The 18051-nt window shown below is 40.9% G+C and overlaps 1 protein-coding gene across 1 annotated transcript; it reads right to left on the bottom strand.

Annotated features, from left to right (window-relative positions):
* Positions 1–659: 659 nt before the first annotated feature.
* On the bottom strand, positions 660–16474 carry LOC110185051 (uncharacterized). Its single transcript, XM_020953718.2, has 3 exons — positions 14025–16474; positions 4610–4807; positions 660–1142 (listed from the first exon to the last, which is right to left on the bottom strand). The coding sequence occupies exons 1-3, from the start codon at positions 16469–16471 to the stop codon at positions 815–817; spliced, it is 2973 nt and encodes a 990-aa protein (XP_020809377.2). The 5' UTR covers positions 16472–16474; the 3' UTR covers positions 660–814.
* Between the last annotated feature and the right edge of the window lie 1577 nt (positions 16475–18051).

Raw genomic sequence — 18051 nt, 5'->3', positions numbered from 1 at the left:
CATGAACGCTATCCAGCTTTAGTTCACTTGGCAGTCCATTTGGAGAATGGTCAACGTATCTATTTCACAGAAAGAAATGTGCAAGAAAGAGTCCTTAATCCGCCAGCGACAACTCTGACTGCCTTCTTCACCTTATGCCAGGAAGATGATTTTGCCGGAACATTGATGTATTCAGAAGTGCCCTCTTAACCACAATATGCCACAGAGAAACGTGGCAGGGTACAGCTAGTATATAATATAAATGAATGAAATTAAAGCAGACATTACTATATATATATATATCTTAATTTATATTGTATTAATTCCTAGTGATCGAAGTTTTATATGCAAGGGTATATAAACTTCGGCGTCCCGAAGTAAGCTTCCTTTCTTGTTTTCAATGATCGAAGAAAAACAGAAACAATGTTCTTAAGATATTGGATTTTTTAATATCAAATAAGTTCAGAACAAAAAGTTTATTTGGAGAATTGTAGCTCTACTTAAATTAGTGTACCTTAAGCCCAATACTTACTGCAAGAAAAATCGCCAACTTGATTCGTTTCATATATTGCAGTATTTCATTCGCTCGCAAAGATTTACAAACTTTGTGGCAATTGGTATTTAATCGGAGTTATTGTTTCTTTATATATTCAAGAACTATCGAAATTCAAACACACCCATTTTAATTAAACATTACGAGGTTCGAAATGAAAAAATTTTTTTTAACGATTTCTTTACAAAAACGTTGTCTTATGATAAGTTTTTATTTAATATTTGTAAAATATGTATATCAATTCGGCTTTAAACTTTAGAACCGTCTTCTTGTATAGTATCCTCAATCCATTTTGTGAGTGGCCAAATGTTTCTGGTATTCCTTGAATGTGTTGCTCTTGAAGATCTCATTTGGCGCCTGATCCGAGCACTTGTGGCATTCGTAGATGAATTTGCCGGGATGTTTGCCCGTCTTGACGATGTGCTTGCGCAGATTATCGATGGTGCTGCACTGGAAGTCGCAGTGGGGGCACTGGTGGGGCTTCTGTCCCGAGTGGCGAAGCGAGTGCCGGCGGAGGTGGCCCTTGGTGCGGGTCCTGAACTCGCACTGATCGCATGAGAACCACTCCCGGGCGTCGTCCCCCTCCCGGGAATGGGCTGACTTGAGGTGCCTGCGGAGGAAATAAGAGAGGGAGCTTGAGCGAAGCCATATTTAAAATCTCAACGCTTGATTAGGCGGTAAATTCCAGTGGCGGCTTGTCCCACCACCGAAGTCAGAACTAATTGCTAATTTCGTATTCGAATCGCACGCTCGAAATCAAAATACGAGTAAGTTGGCAATTGGCAATTGCATTTCGGCCAGTGGGAGGAGCGGTGGTAGGAGCAGGAACCGCAGAATGAGCAGCAAACCCAACCAATCCAGACTTGGCTTAGATGGCGATCAGCTTTTGGACAAAGAGCGCGAAACCACAATTGGTGGTCTGGCCTATACGACTGCGCAGTGAGCTACTTTTCGAAGGCCTATGATAAAAATAAATGTGTTCAAACATCTGTTTGATTTCTTGTTATATAACGTTACTCATATTAATATTTTGTACTTCCACTTTTAGGTCATTACCGTTACGTATGAAAATACAAATGGTTATTGATCAACATGTACCTATCTGTTGTTTACATTTGTCAACATTGTCTTCAGACTTCCGATCTGTTTTATTTGAGTTTTTCTTAAATTTTAGCATAATTAGGTAAAGTAAATTTGCCATTTTCATTTTCATTTCAATTTCACCTGAAATGCTTTAGGCAACAGGTATCTTATCTTATCGGTAAAACTATACTGTTATTTTCTTCATTTTTACCTTAGTACTCACGTAAGGTAGCTTTCTAATTTATTTATTTTATTTTCTTTTATATCAGTGAATGCGTTAAGAAATAAAAAAATATGTAGGAGAGGGAACCTTAAGATTTAATTATACTCCTGACCATAAGGTATTTTTACAAATTATTTTCCTTTTTAAAATAAAGGAATCTTCTTTGTACTTCGCTGACTTTATTGAAATAATTTAATCAATCAATAGTACTTTTAACTAATTACAATTTTCTTATTTCAAATTTTTCATTAATTTGTGTATTAATCATGAAAACCGATATGCTCTTCCAAGGAAGCAGAGCTTACCCACACTATCTTAGCTACGCGCCTTCAATTACGCCCCGGTGCTCCTTGAGTTGTTCCCCAAAGCCATACTGAAGGAGTCCTCTTGCGAGTGCTCGTGTGTGTGTGTGTGTTGTCCACTCCACTTATCAGCTACTGTCCAAACCGAAGACTCACAATTAATTGCCAATGTTTTTTAGTGGACTCTCGGGCCGCCGGAATCGGAATCTGTGTGAAATCTCAAGCTCAAACTGAATAAACTGAAAACTGAAGACGCAGAGGAGTTGGACGCTGCAGACGGACGCGTCTCATGCGCGCCTCGGTAGGCTTAATTAGCGGCAAGTAATGGAGCTTCAAGATCGTTCCGGGGCAGCCCCGAGTTGTAGGAGGCCCTCTGCCTACATCTCTGTGAGTCGAATGCCGACAAAAACTCGCGGATACAGATTCGCAAATCGAAGCCGGGGATGTGCTGGGCGAACGCCTTTTTGGCTGCGCTTTGAAATTCCTGGATCACCAGCGCTGCCTTTTGATAGCTAATTGAAGATCTCGGATGTGAGTTAAGCGCATCACGGAGTTCTGTCGCAGAGTCCGGAATTCTGGCCAAGATTTATGCAATCCCCGATTCTCAACTTAGGTCAAGTTTTTCGCATTTTTAATGAGGCGAACCTTTTGTTTTGTTTTTTTTTCTTTCTGTGAGTGAGTAAGTTCGTTAAATGGAACATTGTGAATACTGGAAATATACTTAATGATTGGGGATTCATGGGAGTAAAAGTCCTTTTTCAAGGTTCTGTACTAGCGTCCTCCTTTGCAGTAACAGTAAAACTTTATGGTAATGTTACCAGAATATTATATCCCTTAAGCTTTAATAGTTACAATAGTAATAGTATAATTAAACTTTCCAACTATTTTGTTTTCTCTTTATACATTAAAAAGATAGTGATATTAAACACAGAGTATCTCATCTTCCCCATACATACTCGTTTTCTATAAATATGCCCACAAACTGATCCAATATCCATTACTTCACCCAAATAGGAAAAATTGGGAGCCAAAGGTTAAGGCGTTCTAACCATTATCCATCCCACTGCGTCAGCATTCAAATCAGCACCAAACCCTTCGACCACGTCCAATGCTACCACTTACCACTGCAACAGACTGCAGCAGACTGCAGCTTGTTTTCCGTTTATTACCATTTTTCCTCCTCGCCGCGATCCCTCGTGGCGGGCGGGAACAGTGGCTGGCCAACAGTGGCACTGCCATACATATTGCCGGCAATTTGGCCCTGAACTGACGGTCGGGATTCCCGGAGACGGAGCGAGGAGGCGGAGTTAAGCGGAGGAGGGCCGGGGAAATATTACAAGAATTCAATCCGCATATCAAAGGCGATCGATAAGTCACGATTTTCGGTTTGGGATCGAGCGGCGACTCTTTCGACTGTCCTCCTCCAACTTATGCTCCTTGGCCAAAGCTCCTCTCGAATCGGTTCTGTGGCTTCTTGTTGTTGCTTCCATCAATTTATGCAATTGCCCTTCAAAGTTCGCAATTATGGATGACGTTGTGTTCTTATTGTTCTTTTCTTTATACCTTTTTACCAAGTACTTGGAGACTCGGTGGGAAGTGTATTCAAACAGCCGAGCTAGACATGTTCGTTTGCATAAATACCTACATTACAGCCAACGAACTTAAACTAAAGCGAACACAGTTTCCGAGCAACATTAGTACAGAACATGTAGAGGGGTAAATTCAGGGCTAATCAGGAATTTGATATCTAATATTTTTTAAATCACATTTAGCTCACTTAAGCTTAGTTAGTTAAGATCTGACATTCTCTGAAATAGATGAGATATGTAAAGAAAATGCAAAACAATGTTGATTATTTCATGTACCGATTATCTCATAGTCGAGGCAAATAAATTTAGTTTACATTTCCTTTTATTTTTACATCTTTTTTAAACAAGAAATGTAAATTCGTGTAGAAAATGTCTGTTTTATTTTATTTATAGTTCTCAATTTTTGTATTAGGTACAGCATTAAACCTTTTTTTTTGAGATACTTGTTAATCTGGTCAGCCAGTGCTTATAACGAGATTTTGGAGACTGAAAGGTAGAGAACTACATGCAACACTCTTGCAAATAATATGGACGGAAGGTACTTTCCCTATATAATAGACATTTTCCCTACATAATAGAATCGCAAATTTGATCGATCAATATTTGGTACAGTCCTAATCAGTATACGATTGTTTTAAAATACCTTTGAATTTCTTTAAAATTTATATTTTAGCATAAGTAATGGTGTTTATATACACTTGCCAGAATAACTATCCGTAGAATTGTAGAATTAATGCATATATACTTAGCAATAATTACCCTTGGTGTTAATAATATTGACTTCTTACTGTCTTGCTTCTTTTTTTCCTTATATTTCGTGTTTTCCTTTCTTTTGCTTTTAGTAATAATTTATTTTTTATATAATTAAATTATCACTTACCTCTTCAAATGTAGTTCACTTTTCCCGACATAGCTGCAGTTTTCCCGGTCACACTTGTGCCTACCCTGAGAGTGGGAGATGAGGTGGGTTTTGAGGTTTTCCTGGTATAAGCCTGCATACGAACAGCCTGGGAAATGGCATCGAAAGCTTCGCTCTGCTCCCTCGGAGTGACTCAACTCGTGCAACTTAAGGGAATGCCTGAAAAAGTTCGAAATGTTAAATTAAAATTAAAGAATGTATGTGTCTGTCGGTCACTTTATTAAGGCACCACCTCCCCATCACAAAACTTCGTTTTTTTTCTGTTGAACTCCTAAAATTTTTAATTACATTAAATCAATGCAAACGAAATTCGCAGCAAAGTCACGTTTCAATGACACAAGGCACGTCCACATCCACATCCACATCCAAATCCAAATCCAAACTAAAGATCCAACCTGACCGGTTGCGAGCCATGTCCACGAATTGTCCAGCAGCAGCTTTTCAGTCAAAAAGACCCGCAAAATGCAAATGCAAACTCCCCTAGGCAAAACTTTTCGGTACATCAATTACGGATGCTAATTAATCGAAACAGCTGAGATAGAGAGAGAGTTCTCTTTGGTGTTGGATATTTTGTACAGTGGGCAAGGGAAGTTGGCATTTAAATAGGACAGGCCAAAACATTACTAATCTGACTTTAATATTATCATCTAAAGAACTTATACTGTTGTAAATAGATAATAATCTAAAGGGATGCTTTGAATTGGATTTTTTCGAGGTGAGTCAATTTTGTGAGTGTACATTTTTGTGAAGAATAGTTAAGGTTGAATTTGATGATTTGAATTAGTTAAATAGGTCGTATATTTCTCTGAATTAGTCTTAAATTCAATGTCATCAACTTGCAAGCTTCCAGCATAACTTTTTTTTTAAATAAAATGTGATTTGAAGATTTGAATGATATAGATCAGGAAGATCCCTTTAGGGTTTCAACCTAGTATTCTGAAGATGTAGCAACCCATTATGATTTAGTTTAGCTTGGAGGTTATAGATTGTACCATATGTTCTTAATTATGGTACATTTATAGATCCTAAAGATGATAGAAACTAAAAATAGCTTATTTTATTAATATTAATATTCTTTTTGCGCTTTATCCTTTTTCGGGTACCGTTTATCTATTCTTTCAAAATATGGTACCATATGTTTTTCTGGAAGTGTAAATGATCTTTCAACCATTACTAAACACTTTAGAACAATTTTAAATATTTATTCAATATAAGGAGCTAAAAAATTACGTTTTTCAAGGAAATGCAAGTTTAATATTTTTGTTTTTACTCTCTAGTTACCCGATTATATCCTACCAAAATGTCTCGCTGTTTTCACAAATATTCAAAACTAATCTGTACTCCAGGAACTCCTGCTTATCCCAGCTTTAGTAATTTCCCCAGCTTCTATCGTATTCAAGGCAGCAAAGGATTCTTCTTAATAATGCGCGACATTAGCAAAGTTTCAATCTTGAATCTAAATTCCTGTTACGAGACAAACACCGAACAACCGATTTTGGGGCTGTGGGGTGCGTTAAGCGAAGTGGGCGTGGCCAGTTGGAGGAGAAGGAGGTGGTGGTGTGGATGGTAACGGTGGAGAGGCGACAGTGTCATGCATTTCTAATGATGCCATCGCCAAGTCGGAAGATGAAGAAGCAGAAAAGGACACGGGCGTCGTTGATATGTGAAACGTCACTTTGTATAGAGCTTGAATAGGAACGACAATGACAACGACGACGACGACCAACCCGGGTGACGAGCTGGGGAAGGAAGCAGGGGGAAGACAGGAGGAAGGCAGGGGGAAGGCAGGAACACTGAGCCGGATGGCTGGCAAGCAACTCCTTGAAGGTATTGCAGGTCTTGACAAAAGGATGCCATTTCACCTGAAGGAGTTTGCCGTAAATTGTTCTTGTTTCTGTGGCTCCCGTTGCCCAGGATAATGGTGGCGGCGAACAGCAACATAACGCTGAAAGAAAGCAAAGCGAATTAGATGCAACAACAAGAGCACAATGCCAGGCAACAAAATTATCTCGCGCTTGGTTCGTTCTCCCTAGTTCCCAGTTGTATTTTCACATCCAACATTAACTTTTATTTCCGTAAATTCATTCTCCACACTTCCCCACTTCTCCGGCAAGTTCTTGATTTTACTTGGCCATAACCGTCTGTCTCGCTAATAAGTTTGTCTCCCAAGCCAGTGTCCAGACCAGACTTATCCTGAATTGAATACAAGGATGCTACGAGGGTAATGCCAGGACCCCAAAGATTCCGAGACATTAATAATAAAAGAGATTCTTATGATCAGACAGAAACAATGCGCATGTATGTATATGTTACATTGTTTAAACCGCGAATAACTCATTAAAAACTAGATCATCAGTTAAAGCTAGATATTGGATAACTAAACGCTGATCCAGTGATATATTTTTAGCAAAACTAAATTAAAAGAGTATTTTGGCTGATCAGAAATTGTTATATAGCAGATTTAAGATTTACAGACCAGAATTGTTATAACTTTCACAGCTGTCCTTATGTTTCTGAATCATAAAAGAATGTATTACAATTATTCTTTGGTATAGAGATTATTGAATTGCATTTTAAAATGATTTATTTCTGTTTTTGCGTATCTGAATTATTTGTTTCAATTATACATATCTAAAACGTTTTTGGAATATATCTTTTTCTTATGGATATTATCAACATTTAAAATCTACCAAAACTACCAACTGAATTCACACGGATGCCTTTAATGATAGAAGAAGTGTAGAGGAGGACATATCCTGGGATCTCCTGGCAGCAGCTTCGTTTCCGATTTGTTGACGAAAACGAAACGCCTTGCGAAGAAAACTTTGCCCTTTTTAGCGCCAATTTTCAATGGGGAATGGGGCTAGGGCTTAGTTGTCATCAACACCCTTCTAAAAGGGATGCTAGGGGGGCAGGGATGAGTGCAGCTGCTGCAGGCCACGAGACGATGCTGTTGGCCCTGTCGGGTGTTGTGTCAACTTTTGCACGCCATCCATTAGAGGAACGTACCCTCTGCGGAAGCTCCCTGCCCCGTTTTCGCCAAGAAAATGCTGAGCTAACATGTTGCGGGTGTGGCAGGTGCAAAATGTATCCTGCTGCTGCTCATTGTCAGCTGCACGAGGATGCGCGGAGGCCGCCTGTGGGAGGGGCTTAAGCTCCCAAGAAGGACTCCTGTCTGTGGCTGTCTTAGACAATCGCATGTGTAGTTTGGAGCAGCTGAATGTTTGCCTTGGTGCGCTCGCATTGTTGTTCCCAAAACTCGCATAAATATTTATGACAGCGTCTTTCTTGTCTTGTCTTGTCTTTTGGGCGCAAACTTCTTCTCTGCCGTGGGGTGTTAGTCAAGTCAGCCCCATGCAGACTGCTTCCGGTGTCAGTCACCGGGATGTGTGCGCACACCAGCGTTGCCAACTTGGCGTGATTCCCGAAAAAAGCGTTTCCAACCAAGGGCATTCTATTAGCTGTTGAAAGCATCTTGGGATATATGAAATTATTTAAAACGTTCCGTGCTATCTACTGTATCCGAACCCAAAGCGTTATTGCGTTTACTTTGGGCTGCCCAAGGAGCCAATGTGACTTAGATCGCGCATCTTTCAAAAAGATTACTCTTACTTCGGTTAAGAAAGGAACAAGCATTCGAAAAGTATTTGTGTATTTGCGAAAATTTTCTGTTTCCAATTTTACCTAACCGTTTTTATCAAAATTTGACCGACTCTGAAATACCCGTTACACAAAGCTTTGTAGGTGAAATTAAAGGAACATGTACTTGAATAATTTTCTTGATCTTATTATCCCATAAGGATAATAATTAAACACAGGGAAAGGCAGGAGTAAATGTTGACAAGGCAGTCAATATGTTGATAGGACATGCATGCTGCGGAACCCCCATATAAAGCCACATGTTTCTAGGTACATGTTGACCAACACCCATTTGTGTTTCTAACGCAACTGTAAATGTTGCATGTGTTTAAAATACACCAACATTTTATTGGGTACTGTTTATTATCCGATTTTACTGCAAATGTCAATATGTCATAAATTCAATAACAGTGACAAGCCTTAAATTGAAAGTCACTTTTTGTTTAAATGATTTAATTTAATATTAATAATTTTGAATAAATCTAGAATCGAATGCAACATATATGAATGTTGTCACAAAATCTCTTAGCCTTAGCTTCTATAGTTTCTGAGATATGTTGATTTACGCGGACGGATAGGATAAATCGATTTGGTTAGTGATGCTGATCAATTATTAATTTTCATGATGATTGTAAGCTATTTAATCAATTAAAGTATACTGCCAGTTTAGCATGATTTTTATGATTTAAAAATAAATTTGGTAGGTTTCACTCGTTCAAAAATTGTTTAACAATTTTGTTAGATATTAACATTTATAATTTTAATATATAAAATAACGGGTTAAATTTAAAAATCACTTCGTGTTAATGACAACACTGACGGGGGACTCCCACCGCAAGCTTGAGCCTTTGCCCCTTCTCATGTATGTAATTGGTACGTAAGTCCTGTCTTGCCTCTCCCTCTTGTCCTGTCCCCCAGAAGTTGGGAGTTGTTCTTCGCTGGCGCGACATTAGTAGGATTTTGATGCCTTGGCCCGTGCTGCATGTGAAATTAGTTGCTGCAGCCGCACCGCACAACACCGTCCTACGCACAGGCGGCATTTATATACACACACCATGTGTAATTAGGGAAGTGCCTCGGATGCTTTCCTTTCCATTGCCCGTCGTGGGGACGACTCCGTGGCGCTTATCTGGCAAACTTGAGCGAAACAAAAATCGTTGCAGGAAATTACCGTTAAATGTCACCCTTGCACTTGTCTGCGGAACACGCCCACGCCCACGCCCACCAACCTCCTTTAACCCCTTTTAGCGATACGTGTGTGTACTTTCTTGACTTTGTTTGGCTTTGGCATTGTTATTAATGCCTCGCCGGGTATTAACGTGAAGTTTTTAATGTTCATCTCGGCCGTCTATTTGAATTAGCCTTATGGCAAGGTATGGGTTGTGAAACCCAACTCTTGAATATATGTTGTAATCATATATTTTTCATAAATATCTTGCTAAAGTGCGACTTAATTTCATGATGTTTTATTGCTTTTATGGAAGCTAAGAAGAAATTTAAAAAGCTTAAAATATATATTTTTCACGAAAAGAGATTTTATCTTTTGATTATAAAATGGGTTTCGTTTTTATTTGAATGAATCTCCTCGTTACTTCGAAGTCAATGTTCAGACTTGATCGAAACAAATCACCTTAATGTATAATAACCCCAAGATTAACATCCAAACATTTTTAAAGTACTTTAAAGTATTACATAATCTGTATGACCTTACAACCATCTTAGGATTGATTGATCGTAGAAAGTATAATCGTATTCGAAAAATGCACATCAAAAGGTTTTGCTTTAGGAAAAGATTATACATACTTTGAATTTGGTAAAATAAATTGCTACTGAAGAATTGTTAATGAAAGTGCAAGTGAAATTCAATTCAATTGGCATTGTAAATAATTTATTTAGTTTCGTTTTTGGCACTAAGCTTCCAAAGATTTAACCTCTAAAATAAATACTACTACCCGCATGCCCTATTAAAAATTTGTTCAAATTTAATTAATTCATATAACTCTCTTTGTTAATGTCGCAAAATATACTATACTTGAAGGTGTCCCATAATCTCTTTTGTATCACCTCAATATAAAGTTTTTAAGTTTTTAGTTTGTTACCGATTTTATGACCAATATATGTATAATGTATTATTACTGTTGCTTATTTTAAATTCCATTTAAAATAATAAGAATACCCAAAATCACTGAATGTACTTAAAAATGCTCTGAATTATTCATGTACTATATCTAATATGTATCTATAATTAACTATCGCTGCTAGGAATTTAGAGTAAACAGTATTGCCAGCTATTATTAATGTTTTGTACAATTTATGATTTCATTTGTTTATTGTTCTTTCTAATTAGTTACAATACCTCACTGTACTCCTGCACTCTTAGAGTACGATGTGTATTTTTTGCAATCTGACATAACTGACATGAGATGTGAGAGTCAGGTAACCAATCCACTGACTGAACTCTGGTGGCCCAAACAACGAAAAAAGCATGCACGAAGCCCTTGCCAATAGCCATCAACAACAAGCCAGAATCCGCAGTGAGATGGGTGATTGCGAACTGAGACATAAGAACGAGTACTCGAACGACCCGTTCCAGTGTCAGTGAGTCCCAGTGAGTGCCTGTGCCAATGCCAGGCGACCACAAACCGAACATTGTCCGACTCAATTTCGCAGATTCATAAAAATGAATGAGTGCAATGTGGCAGCAGAATCCCTAAATCGTCAGATATAGCAAAGCGAACCGGAGTTGTAGGAAATGAAAAATCAAGTTTTGCGGAATTGACTCTCAAGTGATGGAACTCCTTGGGCTCGGGAGAGCAGCCTCACCCTCACCCTCACCATCACCCATCCGAGATCATTGGAGGACGACGGCTGCCATTAAAATGAATTGCACTGCACTTTGTGCCATCAACAGAATCAACTGCCGGCAAACGAATGATGCACCATAGGATGACTTAAAATACAAAATAAAATAAGCCAAAGGAATAGGGAAAAGCGAGCGGACGAATGGGAGGAAAAAACATCAGCGCAGACGGGGAAAACAGGGCAGCGGGAAAACGACGACAGACGGATCGGAAAAGCCGGGGGCCAGAGCAGGATGGCGAGCGAAAAGAGATGAAACCGAATCCAAATCCGAACCCGACTCGCGGAGGCAGCCAACAGAACATTGCACGCCATTTCAATAAAAGTGAATTGCCCGACGCTGCGATGGCGACGTCGTCGTCGTCGTCGTCAGAGGACGCCTCAAACTTCAGGCTCTGCCTGCTGCAGGAGGAGGACCCTCATCCGCAGCGCCTGGCTAAAGAATCCGAAATGGACACTAGTCAACGATGGGAACGTGACACGGCGAAAGACAAGGAATACTGATATTTACAATTATTTTTGAAACCTAAAAACTGTACCCAGATCTCTGGTCTGGTCTTATAATGATAATAAAAATATACTCAATTTGACTGTGAATGAACATGTTCACTTGTTCATTTGTTTAAAAATGGCAGCTCATTCATTCTGCTCACTGCTAGATTCTCAGGTGCCCACTATATAGACTACTGAGCCCTGGATTAAAACAATGATAAAAATATTATTCAAAAATTATATGACACCTAAAATAATACTACATTATCAAACCAAAAAACTTTTAATAATTATTAAGTGCGTCTTCTAGAGAATTTTTACCTAGCACCTTTCACATCTAATCAGGTAAGCAAAAAAGAAGAAAATGAATAAAACTGAGAACATAAGTGAACACGTCAACAGAAATGAAAAATTAGGAAGGAACATGCTCACTGGGTCAATTTGGTGAACAACTCAGTCAACTTCAGTCACTATGATAAAAGGAGTATTTTTATACTTCGTATCAAATATCTTACAGTCGATGAAAGATTAATCTTAGAATTGCCGAGTTAAAGGAAAGATTTTCCAAATTTTAAAAATAAGTAAATTATTGTAAACGTCCGCGACAAGACTAATATTTTTTATACAATATAATTAGTACAAGATTTTAAATTTCCGGAATAATTTTTTGGAACTAATTTTGTTGCCTTTTTGGTTATTTCGGAGAATTCACTTTAGGATCACAGAAGAACGGCTCTTATTTCAGAGTCCTCGGAATACTTCTGTTATATTTTAAAATAATACATTTTTAAATGCTCGCTGCAGTTACAAAACACGTGGACAGATTAAAAAAAGGTTAATGGATTTATTTTGAAGAACAACAAATAACTCGTGACTTATTGATTCTGAATATCAATTGTACCTAATGAGTGCCTACAAAAGCTTGCGTTTTCATAAAAACGAATTAAATGTAAAATACATTTAGAAATAATCAACTAATGTAAGTAACAAAAAATTCCCCAAGCTAGTAGCTACATGCTAGCTTATAAAAATCAAGCTTAAGGACATCTCTTTCGCATCTCTAACATCTCCCACCGTCTAAAATTGCGATCTGAAAAAAGGCGACCGTAAAACGGGAGTTAGCTGGAGTCTGGAATTCCGGAAGCGTGTGTAGCAGCGCTCCACTGTTGACATGACTGACGACGATGTCGTCGTCGTCCTCGTCCTCGTAGCCTCCGTCGCCTCCTTTCGGGAGCTGGGACTGAGGCGTTCTCAGAAAGTTTGTCTTAGCTCAGACACTCCACAGCTCCGAGCCTCGTCCCAATCCGCTGCAGCTCGCTGGCTGGCCACTTGGTCTCGTTAGTCGTAAAAGCAAAGTATCTACATCAAGCGGGCACAACAATAACTTCAAATGAGCATTTTAATAAATTTTTCAAATAATCACTTGAAAAGTGGAAAATTCTTTACCCCAGCGACGACTCTCAGTCTCCGTTTGCAATTCAACTTAATGTTTGCTTAAGGAATTAGTTGGCAGAGGCGAACGTGGAGTGGAAAAAACTTAGCAAGTTATGAGTAGTTGTGAGGAACAACGGAAATTGGACGTCTTTTGAAATGCTTTTCTTCGAGATTTGCTTTGATTGGAGTGGGCTAAAAGTAATCCACATTTGTACCATAACCTTTAATACAGCAGTACTATGAAATAATCCGGAAATAATGGAGATAAATTTGTAAGAGAACGAGTGTAACACATGCAATGATTCCCCCCTTTCTGGACCTCAAAAAAAAAAGAAAGGAATGAGTTGGGTATTGGGACTGGACATTCCTATCCTTCCCGCTTTCATCTTTGTTTCATATATGTACATAAATATTTACACCCGAGTGTAAATGGAAATTGCAGTTTTCGGTGGAATAGCCAGAGGCTTGATTTGCGAATGCATTGCATACTTTGTGGCTACTGCAGTCCACAAACATGAGGGGATTCCCCCTCGCGTTTTACTGTTTTTTTTTTGGAAGAAGGCAGGAATCCCCGCACTTAATGAGTTGTATTTTGTTGTACTCTTTCGGTTACTTATTCTCACATACTGCAGCCTGGAATTTTTAATTAATGCAACCCACGAGCATGAGTTCGCCACGCGGTTCCATGGATTTCATTTGCAGGAATTCCCAAACCAACCATTTTTTGCGACTTTCTTGTTGTTTATTTGAGACTTCTATTAATGGCAAACTATTTGGGCGATTTTCGGGGACTACAATTAATTTGCATGACATTTTCATAAGGATACCGCTTCGATAGCCCGGGGCGATTCCGAGATTCTAATTAGCGGTCTTTGTGCGTGGAACCACACACAGTGGAAGGAAGACTAGCTTTAAGGGTTATCGAAGAGAGGAGTTTGGTTAAAATACTTACTTTTTGGACAGTACTTTGGCACAGGTTCCGCACTGATATTTGGGCTTCGCCACTTTTATGGAATCTTCCTTCGGTTTCTGAGTATCCTTTCCCTGACCGTGCATGGTGGCCACATGGTTCTTGAGGTTGTGCCTCCTTGCAAACTTCTGATGACATTCTGGGCACTCGAAAATCTTCTCATCTGTGTGGTTTCTGAGATGAGCTCTGAGGGAGTGCTTCTTGAAGTGCTTGGGACAGAGCGGGCACTGCAGCAACTCGTCTCTTCCTATCGTTCCCGGTCTCATGTGAAAGAAGCGATGGTAAATAAGATCGGATTCATATTGCGACTGGAAACTGCATTTGTCGCAGGAGTAAGAGGATGAGGTATTGGTCACAGGTGGCTTGGAGGCACCTGAGGTGCTGGCCAGGGGCTGACAGCTTCGTGTGTGCCTACCCAGGGCCTGGGCAGACTGAAAGCTCAATCCGCAGCTGAGGCACACATGGTTGTCGTCTGGATGCACTTCAGCTCGATGCAGAGCCAACCTTTGTGGAGAATCAAAAACTTTTGTACAATTTGAGCATTTCTTTTCGGCCAATTTATTCCTTTTGGCAGGCGGACTATGGGCTATGGGTTCTTCCAGCACTTCCCTGAGCATGTGCTCTATTTCCTTATCCGGTCGGGATGTGGAGGAAGGTGCCTTGGTTCGTGCCCTTTGCTTGTGTTGCACCAAACTCCGATGACGTCGCGCCTGCAAAGGTGTGTCAAAGTTCAAGCGACAAATGGCACAATAGTACCTTGCCAGGTGATGTTTGTGCTTCTCGTGACGCTGAAGTGCCAATCGCGACTTTTGTGGTATTCCACACAATCCACATCGAAATCTGCATTGATATTCATCAGCTGCCGTTCCAGAAGGAGCCAGGCCGGGATGGTCGGAAGCGAAATGGTGACGAAGTTGGAAATTGTACAACACGCTCAGTCCACAATACGGACACTGGATGGACCGCCTTTGGGCAATACATATGGGTACCGATCGATTCAGGACTAAGAGCACTTCCTTGTGAGATGCGTGGAGCAGATGACGCCACATGGACTCATTGGTAGTGCACTCAAACTGGCAGTATCCACACCAAAAGGATCCACCCAGACGCTGGGTTAACTCAAAATGCTCGTGAGACTGCCAATGATGCAGGAAGGCACTCTCTGTATTGGCGTAGAATCGGCACGGAAGGCATTGGAATGGCGATTGCCTCACAATGCTGCCCATGTGGTTGAGAATGGTCTGCAGGGATAATTGCCTCCTTAGCGGATTCTGTTGCTGCAAGCGACGGTAGTGATAATGGGATATCAAGTGCTTGCCCATCAAATGCCTGGGCATCCTGCGGCGACAGAGATCGCATCGCAGGAGACTCGATCTCCGCTGTCTCTTGGCGGGATGCAGCTGCAGCTCCTCCTTTTTCTCGCTGGTCTCCACAGCAAAGTCCTTGCTCAGGTTGAGTTCTTCTCCGAGGGTAGCCTGCTCCAACTGACACTCTGCATCTGCCCTCTTCAGATGGTAGCCACTCCTCAAATGTTGCTCGTAGTTGGACCGACTTTTGAGACGCCGGCAACAGATGTTGCACCAGTAACTGATTCCCGGCTGTTCCAGCTTCGTGAGGTCTATGTTTTCCCTGTACTCAAGCTGCTTGCTGCCCGGCACCCACTTGCCCTTTGTGTGATCCGCCGGAGGATGAGTGTACGCCTCCTCGGGAGGCTCATCCCAGCTGGGTGATATTCTCTCGATATGCGGGTGCCGGAGCTGGGGACGGTGTTCGGGCTTCCATTTACCGCCAGTGTGGGTGGCGGGCACTGTGGGCGGGGAGTGACGGCTCACGTTATAATCCTCCTCATCCTCTTCTGGATCAAAGTCGTCGGCTTCTTCATCATCATCCTCCTCGTCACTCGCTTCTGGGGAGTCATGGTCAAAGTTGAATACAGCCTCAGGGTATCCCCTCACTGCTTTTAGAACAGGATCGCCGCTAGGGGCTGTCCAGGACTCCTCTTTGGCTCTATCCTGGCGAGGCACTGATCCAGTCTTGCCACCAGTGGAAACACTTTGCAGTTGCAGCGAGGAGAAAAACAGGTCAGCTCCCAACTCGTAGGGGAGATCGTAGGCTTCAGTCAGAGACTTGGAGGCCTTTCCCCCATGACTGGCCGCTGTCTTCCGAAGGTAACTACTTGGGGCCTCCGGTTCTGCGAAGTGAAAGCCATCGTAGGTGTGATCCAGATGACTGCTGCGACGGATGATCGTCTGGGACACCACTGGAGTGGAAGTGGAACTGGTTGCTGATCCATCTGTGGCCGGTGTACCCTCTGGCTTCACCGTCATCAGGCAATTTCGCTTCCGGTGCTCAATGTATTTGGTGAGTCCCATAATCGTGGCATTGCACTTGATGCACAGGTGGGTGTCCTCAAGATCGTCGGTGTTCATAATGGCAGCCTAGAAATAGTATAGTATAATAATCCTTAATAATGTTTTTTTTTTTTAATGAAAATAAGCCCTACGAAGATTATAAACGGATAATAGAGATTTCTTGTAATTTCTTCTTCTTGTTATTAAGTTACTAAAGTAATATTGATTTGGGATTAAAAGGTTTATTTTGAGCTCTTTGTGTTGGATTTGAATCTCTCTCTTTGGAATTGTATGTATGCAAAGTCCGATTATTTAGATCTAACACATGGAATTAAAATGTGTTCAGATAAATTTAAGCATGGTTTTAATAGGTGTGACTAACTACATCTGTCTTTTAATGACATTTTGTGTAACTTTATAAATAGAGATTAAAGGAGGAATTTGATTACAACGAAGTTTAAGAACAACAAGACCAAATTTCTACTTTCTCAATTAGTATAGAATGCTAAATATTTTGCTAAATTCCCAAACTCACACCCTTACCTTTTCGGGTTTTTTTCAATATACAATTTAGATAAACCTATCCCAATATCATTCAATTAGATCAAGTCTCTCTAACCCTCCCCCAGTGGTGCGTAACCCAAAATGAACTGTTCTCGCCTCCGATTGGCCATATTTCAAGCCGGGACTTATTCATTAGAAGTTCCGGAAAGCCACTCCGCTATCCTCAATCCTTGTGTCCTCCTGGCAAACAGTCATGGGCCACCGCTGCGTTGACAAGGCTGTGTCCTCTTTCGCATCCCTGTGTTGCGTGTCCGCTTCCCCCGTTACGTATACGCCGTGTTGCGGCCTGTCAGAAATGAAGTTTATTGCGCCCATGTATGCATGTGTGTGTGTATGTTACATAAGTCTGTCTCTGTCCCTGGTTCGCAGCCATTATCCCTTTCCGGGCCCCCGTTCGCGATGCTAAATGTAAAAGTGTCATTTCCGCCATATGTGAGCGCGATGAACGATGCGTCGAAGTCGACGTTGACGCCGGGAACTGTGATGTTGTGCCGCCACTGTTGTTCCCGCCGGTGTGTCGTCCTTTGGTTGTTAATAATTTCAGCGCACATTTGCAGCAACAACAATAGGTGGCAGCAGTTGGCTGGAATTTATACAAACGAGGCCCATGTCTGAGGTTAAATACGAAAAACATAACAATTCCAATGCAGAGGCTCATTCCTACAGCAATACCCATACTCATACCCACACTCATTCCCATTTTCATTGCCATTCCCGGATGATATGGATCCAAGTGGGAATGTGTGATATGCAATACGGCTTGTATGGGCGATGAGCCATGCAAACATCCGCAAATGCCGCCTTTATTCATCTAACAAACAAGGACAATGTGGGTCTCCGCGTTCCGTGTGTGTTGTTTTTGTAAGTGATAAACGAACATTCGTTTAACAATTAACGTCCTGGCAACAGCAGCCCTCGCCCACTCCCGTATTTCCTGGGTCCGTAGTCCTGACAATTTTTAGACTTCCAGCAGCCGTTGCATTTTTTATAGCGCTAATTAGTTTGAAAGGGTGGTGAAGCTTGCCACGTCAAACGGAGCACGCAAATGTCTCTGATTTACGATAATTGCTCATTACACATTTCGAGTTTGGCAA

This window comes from Drosophila serrata, unplaced genomic scaffold, assembly GCF_035046125.1.
Source record: "Drosophila serrata isolate PLE 108 unplaced genomic scaffold, ASM3504612v1 contig_245, whole genome shotgun sequence".
Taxonomy (NCBI): Eukaryota; Metazoa; Arthropoda; class Insecta; order Diptera; family Drosophilidae; genus Drosophila; species Drosophila serrata.
Note: the sequence above shows the minus strand (reverse complement) of the source record. Positions and strands in the feature narration are given on the sequence as shown.

Coding starts and splice junctions, on each gene's coding strand:
- LOC110185051 (XM_020953718.2), bottom strand. CDS start 16,471: ATGAACACCGACGATCTTGAGGACACCCACCTGTGCATCAAGTGCAAT. Junction 4,808..14,024: donor GCCAAAGTACTGTCCAAAAA/GTAAGTATTTTA, acceptor GAACTTTTTCAG/GCATTCCCTTAAGTTGCACG. Junction 1,143..4,609: donor AGTGAACTACATTTGAAGAG/GTAAGTGATAAT, acceptor TTTCCTCCGCAG/GCACCTCAAGTCAGCCCATT.